The sequence below is a fragment of the Tupaia chinensis genome, unplaced genomic scaffold, assembly GCF_000334495.1.
Source record: "Tupaia chinensis unplaced genomic scaffold, TupChi_1.0 Scaffold000252_1, whole genome shotgun sequence".
In the NCBI taxonomy this organism is placed as follows: Eukaryota; Metazoa; Chordata; class Mammalia; order Scandentia; family Tupaiidae; genus Tupaia; species Tupaia belangeri.
The window spans coordinates 2,877,057-2,896,589 of NW_006159732.1; the positions used below are offsets into that span (position 1 = coordinate 2,877,057).

Genomic DNA, 19,533 nt, shown 5'->3' on the forward strand with positions numbered 1-19,533 from the left:
GCGGCGTGGCCATTCCTCCTGGGGGTGATTTCTCGCTTTCTATCTCTCTGTCTCTCTCTCTCTCTCTGTCTGGCGAGCGCATGCGCCCTGTAGCAAAAACCTCTCCAAAAAAAAGAAAAAAAAACTGCAACAAATTTAATAATTTCCTGCTTTTTTATTATAATAGATAATGCCATCATGAGCATTTTTTTCACCAGGTACTTTTCATGTAAATTCTTTTAACACGTCTTCAAAAGAAATAGAGTACAAATATTCTTAAGGTTATTAATACAACTGTTTTCTCAATTTTTGTAACAAAGAATGTTTCTAGCCATAATTGATAAGAATATCAATTTCACTGGCCTTTCATGTGCTTTAATACAAATTTTTAGAACAAAACCACAATGAGATACTACTTAACCCCAGTCAGAATGGCAAAGACTAAAAAAACAAAAAATAGTTAAGTGTTGGTGGGGATGTGGAGAAAGGGGAACACTTCTACATTGTTGGTGGGAATGTAAATTGATCAAACCACTGTGGAGAACAATATGGAGGTTCCTCAAAGACCTTCAAATAGAACTACCATATGGTCTAGCAATTCCACTTCTGGGTATCTACCTAAAGGACAGGAGACTGTTCAGTCAGAAAAGTGCTTGCCCAACTGTATTTACTGTAGCACTATTCATGATTGCTAAGACATGGAACCAAACCAAATGTCCAAAAATGGATGAATGGATTGAAAAAGTGTGGCACATATACTCCGTGGAACATTATTCAGCCATAAAAAAAAAAGGCCCTGGCATTTGGTAGAAAGTGGACAAATATGGAAGATTCATTGCTGAGTGAAGCAAGTCAGGCTATGAAAGAGAGACATTATATGTCTCTGCTTAACATATACCAACCATCCACACTCTATGATAGAGACTAAAAGACTGGGGAACATAAAAGCATTAAAAATTGTTGTGGACATTAGAGACAAACTGGAAAGAGGGAAGAGTACAGGAAAGGAAATTAGGGGGAAAATAAGGAGAGATAAGATATTTGTAAGACACAGATATGGTTTGTTAGCTGTTGATGAGGATGTGTATAGTATTCTCAACTGGACTGAGATGTGTATCATGCTGGGTAAAATCTCTTTACAATCTAAATGATGTATAGTGATTGAATGTATAAATAATAATAATAAATAAAATTTTTAAAACATGTATGTTGTTAACGATTTTTCTGTGCTGTTATTTTACCCTACAAACTTGTTTAGTTACACCCTGTCCTTGTTAATCTATGTGATAATAGTACTTTACCTGAATCTCTGCGTATTCTTTAAATATTAAATTAATTTACCCTGGGCTAGCAGGTGGCATGGTGGTTAAGGCGCAAGACACATTAAAGCATTGACTACATGGCCAATCGTGGTCCAAGTCCTGGACCTGGCAGCTTGAAACTTACACTGGGGGTATGTGCATGTGTGCCCAAAATCCCAAGAGAATGAAGGAGAAGGGATTGCAGCATGGTCATCACCCCTGGGATGGGGAGATTTCTCAGTTTTTCCCTCTCTGTCTCTCCGGTGAGCATACATACCCTTATAGCAAAAATCTCTCTCTAGGAAAAAAAAAAAAAAATTACCCTGGGGACCAGCAGGTGGCATGACAATTAAGGCACTGGATTCCCACGTGGCTGTCCATGGGTCATACTAATATATAACTGAAAACCCAAACTTAAAAACTACAGAAGTGTCAGAATGAATATTTAGTATTAAATCTATCAAAAGATATATAAGATCTATAATGCTTATAAAAATCAAGATACCAACTGACAGATAAATAACTATGCTGTAATTCAGCTAATTATGTACTAACCAAAATATAAAGGGGGCTTAATAAGAGTTCATAAAATTATAGTAATATTCAGGGTATAAGAATATTCTTCTGGGGCTGGCAAGCGACATGGTGGGTCAGGGCGCTGGACTCTCACATGGCTGACTGCAGTTCTAGTTCTGGGCCTGGCAGCTCGCTCTCTCACTTTTCCTCTCTCTCACTTTCTCACTCTGTCCCACTCTGGTCAAATTAAAATAGTAATAATAATGAATAAAGGTAAATAAAATAATTCTTTAAAAATATTGCTTTGTGTAATTGCACCAAGTTGTTTGACTATTTCCTATCAAAGCTGTTTTTTTTTGTTTTTTTTGTTTGTTTGTTTTACCGTGAATCAAATTTCCCCGAAAGGGGAATTTTATTGATTACTTTACTCCCTTACAAATAGACCAACTGTAATCAAATGAGGTGAACATTCACCTCGAGATTTTGTCATCTTCTTAGTAGAAAAGATGAGGCTTAGACCTGGATCACTTGGCCCTTTCTTTTATCTCCTCCCAGTTCAAAATGCTTACATCTCTTAATAGCCAGCATTCTCTTAGATCTGCAGTTGGGCTCAACACATTCAAGCCTCAGCACAATCTTCTTTGTAGTTTTTGCCTTTTTCCGGAAAATAGGCTTAGTCTGTCCACCATAGCCACTCTGCTTCCTGTCATAACGCCACTTTCCCTGGGCACACAGAGAATCCTTGCCCTTTTTGTACTGTGTCACTTTATGAGGTTGGTGCTTGCCACACTTCTTACAGAAGGTCTGGTGAGCTTTAGGGACGCTCACCATGCTTGTGGGCCTACTATCTGCCTCAAAGCCAATTTTGTAATGCTCATAGTTTAAATTATTTAATAATTTGACTATTTAAATTCAAAAACGGTTAAAATCCCACTAAAAAAAATTTCTATAATCACATATAAGATCAGTTAAGCATACTGTTTGTTTTGTTTTGGTATGAATCTCAAGTTGTGTATAAAAAAAGCAAATAAGAGTAAAGGAATTGCTAAATGTGATCTATCTGAAAATACAGACTCTAAATCAAATTGTTTTCAAAAAAACTTTGTGCTATGGGACCAGCAGATGGCACAATGGTTACATTGCTGGACTCCCACATAGTTGAACACAGTTCGAGTTTCAGCATGGTGGCTTGAAATTCTCACCAAGCATGTGTACATGTGTGCCCAAAATCCTGAAAGGAGGATGGAGGAGAAGGGATTGCAGCGTGGCCATCCCCTCCCCCCCCAGGATGTTTTCTCGCTTTCTGTCTCTCTGCCTCTCTGGTGAGCACATGTGCCCTATAGCAAAAATCTTTCTCTAGAAAATAAATAAGTAAAAAATATAAAACAGTTAAAATCCCACTAAAATGAATTACTATAATTATATATAAGATCAGTTAACCAAACTGTTTCCTTTTGTTTCTGTATGAATCTCAAGTTGTGTATATAAAAGGCAAATGAGAATGAAGGACTTGCTAAATGTGATCTATCTGGAAATGCAGACTCTAAATCAAATTTTTTAAAAAAAATTTTGTGCTATAGAACCAGCAGATGTAATGGTTACATTGCTGGACTCCCATGTATTTGACCATGGTTCAAGTCCTGGACCAGCAGATTAAAACATGCTGGGTGCATGGCATGCATGCCCAATATCCCAAGAGGAGAATGGAGGAGAAGGGATTGTGGCATGACCATCCCCCCTGGGGGGTGATTTCTCACTTTCTGTCTCTCTCTGTCTCTCCAGTGAGCATATACACCTTATAGCAAAAACAAAAAACAAAAACAACAAAACAAAAAACAAACTCTCAAAAAAAAATTAAAACCCTTTGTTTTAATTCAAATATTTAACTGAAAGTCTGCCATGTGCACATATCTCTTCATGGTGCACTTGTAAAGTTTTTCCTACTCCATTCACCGAAAAGTAGAAAAGCTATCTCCCCTACCATTCAAGTGCTGACCTAAAATATTAGCTGAGGTTATCTATATGGTGTTCCTGCTATCTGATTCCATATTTGTAACTTGTAGCCTTAAATTATCTTGTAGTTATTCAGAATAATTCTCTTTCACATCCTGAATTCCTCAGTCTATTACTGCTCAAGAATAATTGTTGAGTTGAAACAGTAGACAAAAAGCCATATAATCCACTGCTTATCTAAGTAAGATTATACTAATTCTGATATAAAATCAAACAGCTAAAATAATTACTAAAAGATTATATTTTAGCTTAAATAGTTGCCAACAAATACATATCTAGATCAATGAAATGTTTCTATATAGCTCTTATTAAAAACCCATTCCAGGGTCACTTACTGCTTAATGAAATTTAAGTAATTATATAATAATATATACTATCAAAGTTCCAATGTCATTTTTCCACAGAAATAGAGAAAAAAATCCAAAAACTCATAAGCAACCACAAAAGACTCTGGATAGCCAAAGCAATTTTGAACAAAAAGAACAAAGCTGGAGATATCACACTATCTAATTTCAAAATATATTTCAAAACTTGAGCAATCAGAACAGAATGGTATTGGTATAAAAAACAGACACATAGGTCAGTGGGATAGATTACAGAGGTCAGAAACTAATTCATGGATTTATAGTCAATTAGTTTTTGACAAAGGTGCCAAGGATACACTATGGAGAAAGGATAGTCTCTTCAATGAATGGTATTGGAAAAACTGGCTATCCATATGCAGGAGAATGAAATTAGACTCTTATCTCATACCATATACAAAACCAACTCAAAATGGATTGAAGAATTAAAAGTAAAACCTAAAATCATGAAACAAATGGAAAAATACAATAGGGAAAAGCTTCAAAACATTGGTCTGGGTAATGATATATATATATTTTTTTGACATGATGGCCAAACCGCAGGCAGTAAAATGCAAAATGGACAAATGAGATAACATTAAACTGAAAAGCAGGCCAGTCTGAGGCATGGGTTAAGGCAGCTAGATTCCACATGGTCAACACTGTGGTTAGAATCCCAAACCTGGTGACTTGGAATACACACTGGATGTGTGTACATGCAAACTCAAAATCCTGAGAGGAGAAATGGAAGAGAAGGTATTATGACATGATCATCCTCCATGAGGGTTGCTTTCATACTTTCTGCCCGCCCCCCCCCACACACACACAAGTGCAACACCTTCTGGCAAAATCTGAAGAAAAGAAACAAAACCAGAAAAGCTTCTGCACTGCCAAGGAAAAATCAACAGTCAACAGACAACCTATAAAATGGAAGAGAATATTTTCAAACCATATATCTGAAAAGGGGTTAAAATCCAAAACATGTTAAGAACTCAAGCAGCTCAATAGTAAAATGACCTTATTAGACAACATTCTCTGAAAAGATCTGAAATATTTACCAAAAGATAATAATAAACTTGATGCCAGTCTTCAGTTAAAAACAAAGATTTCCAGTGAAAAACAAAGCAAAACAAAATAAAAACCTTATTAAAAATAGACTAAGGATCTGAGTAGATATTTCTCTAAAGAAGACAAAAAAATAGTTAACAGGTATATGAAAAAACGTTAACATCATTAATCATCAAGGAAATGCAAATCAAAACGACAATGACATCATCTCACACTTATTAGATTGGCTATTATCAAATAAATGAAAGCTAAGGGTTGATGAGGATGTGGACAAAAGGGAACCCTTGTACACTGTTAATGGGAATATAAATTTGTAGTGTCAGTGGGTGTTGTGGTGGTTAAGGTGCTGCGTTCCCACATGGTCAACCTTGGTTCAGGTCTCAGACTTGGCAGCTTGCTTTCTCACTCTCTCTTTCTCTGGTGAGTGCCTGTATCAAACTGAAATATAATAATAATAATAAACAAAATTAAATAAAATTTTAACTCTGTTTTTTAATTTTAATTTGACCAGAGAGGGACAGAGCGAGAGAGAGAGAGAGAGAGGGAAAGTGAGAAAGCAAACTGTCAGGGCAGGGACTCAAACCATGGTCAGCCATGTGGGAGTCCAGCACCCTTAACCACCATGCCACCTGTCAGCCCCAATAAATAATTTTTAAAATAAAAGTTGTAAGTTCCTCAAAAAATTGAAAGTAGAACTATCGTATGATCCGGCAATTTCACTAGTGGATAAAAGTGAGGACTTCAAAACTTCATGAAAAACTGGAATTAAAGAATGAATTTACCTTGGTACTCACTGAATTTTTGAATTCCAAGCATAGTTTTTCATAATATGCATTTTCTGTGAATATTTGAACACCCCTAATATACAATACCTAAAGGAAAGTAAGTCAGTATGTTGAAAGCATTTGTGATAACATGGATGAATCCAGAGGACATTAAGTGAAATAAGCCATGCATAAAAAGACATAAAGTGCCATGATCTCACTTATAGATGGTATCTAAAAAAGGTACTCAAAGAAGAAATGAGTACCAGGGTTGTTACCAGGGCTGAGATTAGGGTTGGGGGGTACATGGGGTACTTGATGGTCAAAGGATGAAAAATTTCTGTTAGATGGAATATTAAGTGCAAAGACCTATTGTACAATATGGTGACTATAATTATTATGATATATTGTATTCTTGAAAATTGATAAGAGTAGATTTTAAGTGCTCACACCAAAAAAAAAATGTCCGTAGGTAATGCATATGGTAATTAGCTTGATTTAGTCACTCCACAATGTACACATATTTCAAAACAACATATACATCATACATATACACAATTTTTATCAATTAAAAATAAATATAAATTTGGGGACCAGCAGGTGGCATTGTGGTTAAGGCTCTGGACACTCCCACATGGCCAGCCATGGTTCGAGTCCTGGACTTAGTGGCTTACTTTCTTGTTTTCCCTCTCTTTTTCTGTCTTCTTTCTGGTCAAATTAAAATAAACGAATGAATAAATAAAAATAAATAATTAACTCTTAAAAAATAAATATAATAATAAAATGCCAATCCAATGCGAAAAAATAAAGTAGATGAGAAAAATATGTACTTATCATTTTCTAAAAGATTATTTTAAAACAAAACCAAAGCTTACCAAAATTTTAACCGGCTTCATCACTTTTCTAGCAAGGATACCAGGGCCACTTAAACGAATACTTTCCAAAACACACCATTTAATTAAAGGGAGTTTCTTCAATTCATCCTCAGATACTTTAATCTTATCTTTACCTGTTTAAAAAAGAAAGAAAAAAAAAAAACCTTTTCTAAATGAGAAAGAAAAAAAAAAAAGATGGACTAAAGAGATCAGAAAGTGATTTCATATAAGTTCATAAACACAGGTAAAATACTGCATTTGACAGCATAGAAAAAATGTGTTCTCTTTTCCCTCATCTCATTCTTTCCCGTCTAAATTCTAATCCTACTCAAGGAAAAAACATGAAATTTTTCTTTTTCCATGATCTATTTCTTATCTATAATAGCAAATAATTAGCAAAAAAAAATAAAAAGTCATGGTTAGAATTATGAATTCTTTACTGAAAAGTGAAATTTATGCATATGCCACAGATTATCATTAACTAAATCTAATGAACAATTTTTTTTGGGGGGGGTGGCATTTTGAAGGGAGCAAAGCTTTAAGCATAGTAGGAAATACAAGAAATTTAAGTTTTGGAGGTCTTACTCCTTAAAATGACTTTACATTCTAAAATGGAAGAAAGGATAAGTGCTTTGTCCAGACAATGATAAAATAAGAAATTCCGAGGTTTTATTTGTGGATTAGTTTATGAATGACACATACATTTAGAGCAGTGCCTAGTTTGGGATAAGTGTTCAGTACAAGGTGGTGTCTATTTATTATTCTTAGTTCTAATATTATCAGGGGGATTTAAGAATGATTCCAGATAACACATCTTTCTAACCTGCTTTTGTTCCATAGCTAATAAAGTTATTCTTTTCTGGAAAACTTTATTGGGAGAAAAATCTACAGATTAGGGAGAAAGATTTAACACTAACTTGATACTGGGTCTGAGGAACTCTTTCACTCACTCATTCAATAGGTATTCATTGAGAATCTCTGTGCAGTTTACCAATGCCAACTATAAAAATGGATGGTATGGCCCTGGTTCTTGAGAGTCTGATAAGGACAAAGAACTAAAAGTAGTTAACATGATCAGTGACCATCACATTAAAACGTGCAGCATTCTGTAGGGACACAGTGGTGACAGTGACCAGAACGGCGAAAGGAGGTGTCGAAGAGGTTTTCTGAAGAAGTAAAATCTGAGCAAAAGAAGAGATGGAAGAAAATAAATAGCATGTTCAGATAAAAGGAATTCAGTGTGGCTAGAGCAGACTTGGTGAGTTGGTATTGGGTCCAGCCTCTCCCAAAGTCTCAGTATGTCCTTCTCAGGTGAATGCAGAGATTATGACAGGAGGCTCCTTTTCCTTTTTCCAACCACTGACTATGCCCCAAGAGAACCAGGTTTCAGTTCTGGGCCCTCCTCTTAGCTCTACCTACATTCTCTGATTAGGGCATTCAAACAAACTCTTTTCTATTGATACATAGAACCATCAATAAACTGGTGACAGCCAGAATTATATTCTGTTTTGATCACTTTTCTGAACTTCAGATTACTTTTATTTACTTGAATTGATGGTTCTGCTTACATGTCTTAAAGGCATCTCCAGAGTACACTGACCAACAAAGAATTCTTCATTTTCCTCAATGAAATGAAGACTTTCTTACCTGGTTTTGCCATCACACACAATGGTAACAACATTTGTCCAGTTGCTTTAGTCCAAAACCTAGGAGTCATCTGTGATGTCTTTGTTTGATATTATAATAAGAAATATTTATTTGTTTTTAAGTTTCTGGGACAGAGCTCTTAAAACCTTTGCAATTTCCTAAGTGATAAAAGAAAGAGGAACTTCTTTTGCTATTCATAATAAACCCTTTTTTAAGTTTTTAAATGCTTATTAAGAACTTTTGCTAGAGAGTACATATGCTCATCAGAGAGAGATAGGGAGAGAGGAAAAGAGAGAAAGCAACCCCCATGGGGAAGGAGCATGCCACAATCTTGTCTCTTCCATTCCTATATCCTGTCAAGATTTGGGGCATGCATGCATGTGTCTGACTTGTTTCTCAATCTGCTGGGTCTAGGACTCGAACCCTAGGGTTGGTCATGTGAGATCTGACTGCCTTAACCACATGAAACCTGAACAGATAATAAGTCTATGTGGAGGATGGTTAATAGTTAGTTGTCAGGGAACCAGCAGTTAGCGTAATGGCTATGTCACTGGATTCCCACGTAGTCGACCGCGGTTCGCATCCCAGACCTGGTGGCTTAGAACTCACGCCGGGCGCGTGTGCGTGAGTGCCCAAGATCCCAAGAGGAGAATAGAGGAGAAGGGATTGTGGCGTGACCATCCCTCCTGGGGGGGGATTTCTTGCTTTCTGTCTCTCTGTCTCTCTGTCTCTCTGGAGAGCGCACGCGCCCTATAGCGAAAACCTCTCAAAAAAAAAAATAGTTGTCAGAGGAGCCAACTGTCTGATTAGAGGGTTGGACCTTACAACTCTGCCTCTCCAACATCTCTGAAGAGGAGAAAGGCTGGGGATTAAGCTAATCACTATTGGCTAATGATATAATCAATAATGCCTATGTAATGGAACTTCCATAAAAGTCCTAAAAAAAAAAAAAAAAGAGTTCAGCAAACTTCTGGGTTAGTGACTACATTCATGGGCTTGGAGCACAGAGCACCATACTTGGGATCCTTCCAGACCTCATCCTACATTCATCTTTATCTGGCTGTATATGTATATCACTTAATAATAAACCTGAAGTAGTAACTAAAGTATTTCTCTAATTTCTATGAACTGTTACAGCAAATTATCAAACCAGAGGAGAGGGCTGTGGAAAACCCCCAGTTAACAGCCAAGTAAACAGAACTTTGGGTAACCTGGAGATCTCCTACTTGCATGTAGCATCTGACACGGGGGGCAATATTGTGGGGCTAAGCCCTTAACTGGTGGAGTCTGAACTAACTCCAGGAGCTTAGGATACCAGTTGGTGCCTGAAGAGAACTGGAGAATAACTTGGTATGGAAAAATCATACATTTGGTGTCAGTGTCAGAAGCGTGAGTAGAAAATCAATTTTTGTTTGCCTCTATTTCCCTTTTAATGTCTTAATCTATCACCAAAACTTGTTCTTATCCACAAAACAGATCCTACTTCTAATATCACTCTATCTCTACAAAGCTACAACTCTTGTCCAAGCCACCATCCCTTCTCACCTGGCCCACAGTAATAGCCTTCACTGTGCCTCCTGCTCCCACCTGACTCCTCAACAATCCCCATGTAAATCAGACAATGTCAGAACCCTTGAATGGCTTCATGGCATTCAGAATTAAATCCAACATCTCACTGTGGCAAATTAAATCCTGTCTATCCCTCTAAACTCATTTTTACTGAATTCTGGGGGCTATTGATACCCATAAATTACTCAACTCCTCTGTGCTCAGTTTGCTAGCCTATACAATGGGATTATTGGGGGTCATCAGATGGCGTACTGGTTATGTTGCTGGGGTCCCACATAGTCGACCACAGTTCGAGTCCTGGACCTGACAGCATAAAGCTTACACCAGACACATGTGCATATGTGCCCAAATCCAGAGAGAATGGAGGAGAAGGGATTGCGGCATAGCCATCAGTCCCTTGGGGTTGGTTTCTAGCTTTCTGTATTTATTTGTCTCTCCAGCGAGCACAAGCACCCTATAGCAAAAATATCCATTAATAAAATAAAATACAATATAAAATGGGAATATTGAAAGTATCTGCCCTATAGGTTGTCGTCAGGATTGAAATAGTTGATACAAGAAAAGCTTTCACAACTATGACGACCAAATAGCAAAGACTTGGTATCCATTATAATTATTTCCTCTCCCCCACCCCAATTGTTTGAAGGCCGGCTTCCTCTTACCCTTCAGACCTCAACTAAAACATCTCTCTCTCTATCTCAGGCAATCCTCTTCTAACCACTTCAACTAATGCCTTCCTAATCACTATCATGACACTTTATTGCCTTTACAGTGCCTATTAATATCTGAAATAAAATAATTTGGTGTACTATTTGTTGTTGGGCTTACCGCAACAGAATGTGATTTCTTGTGTTTCAGAATCTGTTCCTTCTGCCCTTTGATGTACACAGTATCTAACTCAGTGTCTAGTTCATGGAAGGCACACCAACATTTTAACTAAATTAATAAATGGATAAATAAGCAAATAAATAAATGTCTAAAAATGGCAGAAAGGGAGATTAATGAAGAAGTTTTTAGTCTGTGTAAGAGCAGTGGGAGGGATGCAGAGAAGTCAAATAAAAAAAAACATTTCTGAGAAATAATGAGAAAGTCTTATTTATTTATTTATTTATTTTTGGAGAGGTTTTTGCTATAGGGCATGTGTGCTCGCCAGAAGAGAGAGAGAAAGAGACATACAGACAGAAAGCGAGAAATCACTCCCCAGAGGGCATGGCCATGCTGCAATCCCTTCTCCTCCATTCTCCTCTCGGGATCTTGGGCATGCATGCACACGCGCCCGGCATGAGTTTAAGCCACCAGGTCCGGGACACTAACTGCTGGTCCCTAAGATGAAAGCCTTTAAATGAAGAATTTGGAAAAATTTGGGATATAGTATATAAACATTACTTATGCATCAGTATCATCAGGAACATTAGTTAAAACACAGACTGTTCCAAAATATGAAGTTTTTCATTAAGTAGGTCTGAGGTAGGGCCCAAGAATATGCATTTCTAGAACATTCCCAGGTGATATTGATGCTGCTGGTCCAGGGACCACACTTTAAGAACTATAGTGCTAGATTAAAAGAAGCAAAAGATATTCTTGGATTTTATTTATTAAATATTCTGAGAGTAAAGGATTTCTTATCACAAATTTTTAAATGATCTCTTCTTTGAAAAATGTACTTAGTAGGTTAAAACTATGATTTAAAACAGAAATCCAGAGTGGATGTAGTGACATTAAGAGACACTAGGTTTTATCAGCATGAACAGAGTTTTGTTTCTTATTACGAATCATTAAACCAGAAAATGTGATGATTAGCTGATCGAACTTCTAATTGGACAGATTTCAGAAGTGTTCTAAAATTATATCATTTTTTCAGCTGCAAAGGTATAGCTTTCATCTGAGCAGGAATACGAATATGGGCCTCTTGAAAGTCACTGAATGAGCATCCACGTGGCTGCATGCACTGGGCCCTCTTCTCCTCCTTCCTTATGTGAGGCCACAGCTAAGAGACAGAGTCGGCACATTGCGGCCAGCTTGCCAAATGCAGCACATCACCTGATTTTGCAAATAAACGTTTTATTAGAAAACAGCAACACCTATCTGTTGACATGTTGTTTGCGGTTATTTTTACACTACAATGACAAACTTAAATGGTGGCAACAATGAAGGTAGGTTCCATGAATCTTGAAATACTATCAGGCCTTATACTGAAAACGTTTGCCTCTGCATCGAGGGGACAAACTGCTAGTTTGCCCTTCATTGTCGGTTCCTCCTATTACTCCGCAGGCCAAGTTTTATTCTAACATTTTAATTTTACAAGTACTCTACGTTCTGCATGGTCTTCACTACACAATTTATACAATCAAGTCAAGTATACAATACCTAGCATAGTATCTGAACAACTTTGTAACATATGATTATTTTACAAGGAAAATGTAGACTACCTCTCAGGGAGAAAAACCTCTCTTTGTTTAGAATATATTCTACTATATTGGTCTTCAAATTACTTCTTATACCTATTGGTGCAGATAATACTAAGGAAATTTTTGCCCTGATGCTCAACTTTCATATTTATCCTTGTGTAAAAACTGATCTCTCTAAGAAAACACTGCAGTCCAGTTCCCTTCCCCTCCTCCCTAACATCACCTTTTCTTCACTTTACAGTACAATGTCTTACCTCTCAACAATCCTGACTTTCACTCTGGTGCATTTCCCCTTAGGTTACAAATATCTCTTGGGAGCCAAACAAAAGGGCAATTAGACAGGGCACAGTGCAGTTCCAAGAGAAAAGCCCTTGAAAGTAAAGTAAAACAGGCACAGAAAAGAAAACAGACAGGCAGGTTTTATTTCATCTCCTTGTCTGCTAACCCTTGCTCACAAAACCGTTCAATCGGTTTCCGTGTTTGTCCACCTAAGAATCAGAACTTAAAACTGAGATGAGTATCACGACACATATTGACACATTTATCTGAACCAAAAAATTAAGATAGATCTTTTCTGTCAGAAAATAAGTTTGGGGCCAGCAGATGATGCAACAGTTAAGTTGCTGGATGCCCACATGGCTGACCATTCAAGTCCAAGTCCTTTCAGTTCAAGTCCTGGATTGGTGGCTTGAAAATCATGCTGAGTGTATGTGCGTACATGCCCAAGATCCTGGGAAGTGAACGAAGCAGAAGGGATTGTTATGTGGCCATCCACTGCAGGTGACTTCTCACTTTCACTCTCACTGTCTCTGTCTCTCTCACTCTCTCCACTGAGCACACATGCCCTAAGGCATAAAAACTTTTTAAAAAAAAAAAAAAAGAAAAGAAGCTTGATTTCTCACTACAGCCAAAGGAAAGTATACTGAAATATTTGTACTCTAATATTTATTGCAGCACTATTGTAATAGGCAAAATATAGAATCAATCTAAGTATCCATAACAAATGAATAAAGAAAATAAAATTCTGTCATGTGAGGTAACAGGAATGAGGCAAGAGTATATCACGTGAAGTAAAATACGCCAGGCAAAGAAAAATAAATACCACATGTTCTCACTCATATTTAGAAATTAAAGATCTCCTGGAAAAAGAGTTGAACAACGACTACTATAGGCTGGAAAGAAGGGGGAAAGGGCAATAGAAAGATGCTGATTAATGGAAACAAAATTATAGATGTGCTAAAGGAATAATTTCTATTGTTATAAAAATATAATAGGGCAGGGGGCCAGCAGGTGGCATGGTGGTTAAGACGCTGGACTCCCATAAGGCCAACCATGGTTCTAGTCTCATACCTGGCAGTTGCTTTCTTACTTTCTCTCTCTCCCTGGTGAGCACGCATGCCCTATAGCAAATTAATAATTTATAAAATTAAATAAGTAATTCTTATAAAAAATTTTAAAAATAATATAAAATATTTTAAAAAATAGAAACAATTTATTGTGTACCTCAAAGTAACCAAAAAGAAGGACTTCAAACATTCCCAATTATCTAACAATTATTATTATTATTATTATTTTTGGAGAGGTTTTTGCTATAGTGCACATGTGCTTGCCAGAAAGACAGAGAGAGTAAGAGAGACAGAAAGCAAGAAATCACCCCCCAGGGGGGAAAACCACACCACAATCCCTTCTCCTCCATTCTCCTCTCGATATCTTGGGCACGCACTCACACACTAGCCCGGCGTGAGTTTAAGCCACCAGGTCCAGGACTCGAACCGCAGTCGACTACATGGGAGTTCTGTGACATAGCCATTATGCTAACTGCTGGTCCCCCCAACATAAAGTATTGACAGATGGTTGGGATGTTGGGTATGCTAACTGACCAGATTTGATCAATACATGTTGTATTCTTGCACTAAAGATTGCATTGTACCCCACAGATATATATAATTATTATATATCAATTTAAAGTGTTTTTAAGAAAGTAAACTAATAGTGAACACACATCATGATGCCAAAATAATAATAAGTTGGATTGGGTTGATTAGTTTGATAGTAAGGACTAGTTTTGGAAATTAGGTTATATGACAGCTATTTTTCATGACTGAATAAAGTAAATCTGTAAATTTTTCATTTTGTTGAAATTAAATATTTTATTAAATGCATAAAATAGAGGATGTGGATGATATACCAGAATGACATCCTTTGCAATTATTTAAATGTAACAAATATCATGTTTAAATAGTAGATAACAAATATTAGACATTGACTTAGAATGAATGAGGGAATTCAAAATTCTCCTAGAATATACTTGAGAGAAATGAGAGAAGGAAGGAAGGAAGGAGAAAATTACTGCCTACAGGCACATACCAGAACACCAAGCCCTGGGTAGAAACCCTGAATGTCCGTAGTGAGCCACAAGGAGAGTCAAGGGCTCTGCACAGGAAGCGGACAGGAACCGGGGCTACTGGAGTTCACAGGTAAGGAAGAGAAGGCTGGAGGAAAGAGAAGGTTCAGCTCCACGGCAGGTGGCAGATCACCTAGTAGAAGATCAAGGGAAGTTCTCTGGGGGCTGAATGGCAGATAGGACTTTTCATCTTAAGTAGTTTCTGGATGCTACGGATTTCTATATCCTGTATTTTAAATATTTTAACAATGTCAACCTACACCTAACTTTAATAATAAAGTTCTGGATGCAAAACAGAGGCAGAATATGCAGAAGGGAAAATAGAATGGAAATGAGAATAAATGCAGAAATCAGGAGTCAGGAAAAGGCCAGAAGACATACATACAAGTTTCTACCTCTTGCTGCCTCTCTCATTTCTTTCTCCAAACATTTCTAGAAATCTGAGATGGGGTTTAGATCACTTTTTTTTTAAATCTTAAAATCCAAAGTGACTCCAGCAAGGTAGGGCCCTTAACAGACAGACATTGCAAATAAGTCAGCAGTAACTCATATTTCATTCTAAATCTTTTCAAAAAATTTTGTTTCCTCTAAAAATTTCTTTAGAGACATTGGATGAATTCAAAAAACACTGGAGAAATATATTAATGAATTCACCAAGCAATCCTTTTTTTTTTTTTTTTTGCACTCCTAGACTTTACTGCAGTTATAGGATACAGAAAAAAAAATTTTCTTTGTACTTCACAAAACTTCAGGGTTTCTGTTTCAAATTAGATCTGAGAGACTCCCAAGTGACCACTCTCTTATAAGACAGGCTTAATTCTGATCCTAAAAAAGTTTGCACTCTAGTAAATGTAAAGTTTCCGATCTCCTTCAGGGGGAAGGGGTGTTTGTATTAAGGTTTTTGATTTTTTTACTTATTTATTTTTTTAAGTTTTTTTGCCATAAGGTGTGTGCCCTTGCCAGAAAGAAAAGAGACAGAAAGAAAGAAATGTGAAATCACACCCAGAGGGGATGGCCACGTCATAATCCCTTCTCCTCCTGGGATTTTGGGCACTCGTGCGCATGTGCCCAGCGTTACTTGCAAGCCCCTGGGTTGAGGAATCGAACCGTGATCAGGCATGTGTGAGTCCAGTACCTTAACCACCATTCCACTTGATGCTTCCTAACTATTCTTACTAGATTAATTGAATTATAGTATGAGAGAGGTAGACTATACTTAGAAACTAGATATTTTGATAAAATATTTTTAGTTTCTCAAATCCCAATGTGATCTGGGGAAAATAAAGTAGTATTCTTGGACCAAAGAAAAAGAAAAGGAAATATACTAAGTCTTCAAACAGCATCTTAGAAATGGCTCTGTACCCAGACGGCGCATATTTCAATGCACATCTGTGGTTTGTTCTTCCAGCATTATGACTCTAAAATTAGAAGGCTCCACTTGGAAGAAGGCCAAGGTAATCATCAAAAGGGCTGGAGCCTAACAGGGACCAAGACCCGTACAGAAGACAGGCCAGGAAAGAAACTATGGGTAATTTGGGGTAAAATTAAGAAACCATCTGTTTAACTCTTGGCACAAAAGCAATAAAATTCAACCTTGGGATTTTTCTTTTTTTTTTTTTAAGACATATTTTTGTTATAGGGGATGTGTGCTTGCCAAAGAGACAGAGAAAGAGAGACAGAAAATGAGAAATCACTCCCCACCGGGGATAGCCATGCGGCAATCCTTTCTCCTCCATTCTCTCGGGATTTTGAGCATGCACACACATGTGCCTGGTGTGAGTTTTAAGTAGCTGGGTCCAGGACTCAAACTGTGGTTGATTACGTGGGAGTCCAGAGACATAACCATTACGCCATCTGCTGGTCCCAACCTTGGGATAGTTGAAACCAAATAAAACAAAAGATGACTTTTGCATTCAGCAATAGTAATAAATAAATAAATAAATAAAATGTTTCTAAAGTAATGTATGTATAGTTCTGGGATTACATTCATGATAAGCACATTATACCATAGTACATATAAATTATACTTGTGAAGGACATATAATAGACTGAAATTCTATTTAGTCATTGATTCATTCAATATAAATGTTTTATATATTTTATATATATATATTTTTTTTTCTAGCTATGTGTTAGTCCTAGCATAGGTGATATAGGAAGAGCATAACACTGATCAATCACCTAAAGGCATAAATATTTTGAATCACTTTATTCATTCCTAGCTTTCGACCAGCTAAACAAGCTTCACAGGGGTTTCCGTGTCTGAAGAGACCAGATTTAAAGCCTGTTGGTCTACAGTGAAAGCCCTCACCCTTGCTACTCTGTCACACTGCTTCCCCAGAGAGGAGAAAATAGTAAGACTCAGTCCCTGTCTTAGAAGATTTTGGACACAAAAACACAAAACAATACTGGGATATAAATAACTATACAATTTTATGGGAGAGGATTCAAATTTCAGTGGAGTTCATCCCTTCTTGCCTAGGGCTAGAATCTCAAGTAAGCCTGGAAGGATGGGTAGAAGCCACCCAGGCAGAAAGAAAACTAACTTAAATTCCCAAATTAATCATAAAAATATGATTTCTTATTGTTTTTAAAGGAACATAGGCCAGATAGAATTACTAAAGGATGTTCTTCTTTGACAGCTCTTCTGCTTCCTTGATATTTCTCCTTACACACACATGTGTACACATACATGTATGCAGACACATACACATATATACATCCATAGATGTAAGTAAATACACATAAAATTGTTTCTATAGCCCTTGAGTAACATTACATGAAAGTTTAACTAATAACTTTGGGAGAAATAATTCATGTTTTGACAGAAAAGGAGGAGGCTGGCAGGCATTTATAGAATCATTCAGACCTCTTGAGATATAATTCTGAGGAGACTAAATCAGAAACGGGGGTTGCAACGTGGGGTCGAATACTGAGGAAAGCCCTGTGTTTCTCCATAAAGAAAAGACAGATGTATGGATTACCAAGAGAAATGTGGAAAAAAGAATGAGAGCAAGTAATCAATTCTTTCTAAAATTCAAGGAGCACATCCCTGAAGTCTACCACCTCTGTCTTTACTTTTCGAAAGCCTGGATTCTCAGCTCTATTTGCTTTTCCCTGTCTTGAAGTAAACACATTCCTTCACAGAGGTAGTCTTTTCATATTCATAGACTAGCTTGTTCCAATACTGAGAGTGCAAAAAAGGTCACGGTTCACATGAGGAGGAATAAACCTGGGAGAAAATACATGAAAAACAAACTTAATGGGCTAACTTTCAGCAGTGATTCATAACAAAATTTAGCCCAAAAAATTCTGCTTCCAATTTTAAATCATTTCTTTGAAAAAAAAAAAATCAAATAATAAAAAGTTAGTGTTTACTCTAGACGACATAATAGCTTGGAAAATACAACATTTTTGTAACTTTTACACAAAAATAATGAAATAATACTAGGGCATGAAACTATTTAGATCCCTAGTACCTACCTCTTCCCCAACCCTCTCTAGAGTATCATACATCCTTCCTTTCAAGGATTTTTTTTTTTTTGAGAGGTTTTTACTATAGGGTGCATATGCTTACCAGAAAAGCAGAGGGAGACAGAGAGACAGAAGTAGAGAAATCACCCCCCAGGGCAGGGGGTGGCCATGCTGCAATCCCTTCTCCTCCATTCTCTTCTTAGGATCTTGAACAAGTATGCACACACGCCTGGCGTGAGTTTAAGCCACTGGGTCCAGGACTTGAACCATAGTCGACTACATGGGAGTCCAGCAGCATAGCCATTATGCCAACTGCTGGTCCCCCTTTCGAAGATTTTAAAAACTTAAATATAAATAATGTTCTAGGATTCTATTTTTTAAATTTATATGTCTAACTTTATTTCAAAAATATTTTGGGGCCAGTAGGTGGCATGGCGGTTAATATGCTAGATCTCTCATGGCTGGCTGTGTGGCTGGAGTCCCAGAACCAGTGGCTTGAAAAACACACCAGGCATGTGTGCATCCATGTTCAAAATCCTGAGAGGAGAGTGGAAAAGGGGTTGTGGAGTGCCCACCCACCCTAGGGAGTGATTTCTCACTTCCCCTCTCTGTGTTTCTCTCTCTTATATTTACAAAATGGCTGTTTTCAAAAGAAATCTATGTCCATTGGAAAAGGTTAGCACATCCCATTTAGAGAAAATAACAGTGAATAAAATGTTCAGTGGTAGATAATACTGCTTACAATAGGTTTTGTGTGTCAAATGATTCTGCAACAGCAACTTAAGTGATTTATAGATAGGATGGGCTGGTTCCACATTTGTGGAGATTTTTGGTGAGATGAATATTTGTTTGTTGAGTTGTCTCCCAAATGGAGAAAGCAATCATTTCCGTTTTACAATTATTCTTTTAATTTTGAAAAGAAATGCTGTGAAGCTGACCTTTACGAATAATAGAAAGGAAAATTCATTTTTGGCATTGAATAAAGACCTTGATGACTCGTTTCTTCTCAAAACACATATTTATCTGTATTCCTCAGGACCAAGAGAATAGTGAGATAAATATCCAGTACAGGGTTATACCGGAAGTGAAAAATAGATGGTAGCAGAGATAGGAAGAGAAGCAATGTTAAAATGATTAGTGAGTAATTGAGGCCATAGAATAAACTTGGCTAAGC

General features: G+C 37.1%; 1 protein-coding gene across 1 annotated transcript in view; it reads right to left on the bottom strand.

Moving 5' to 3' along the window:
- CYP39A1 (cytochrome P450 family 39 subfamily A member 1) overlaps nucleotides 1–19,533 on the bottom strand; it is an 83,433-nt gene that overhangs the window by 24,911 nt on the left and 38,989 nt on the right. The window contains exon 8 of the mRNA XM_006149083.3: nucleotides 6,858–6,991. Within this exon, the coding sequence (XP_006149145.1) occupies nucleotides 6,858–6,991 (134 nt within the window). The remainder of the gene's footprint in view (nucleotides 1–6,857; nucleotides 6,992–19,533) is intronic.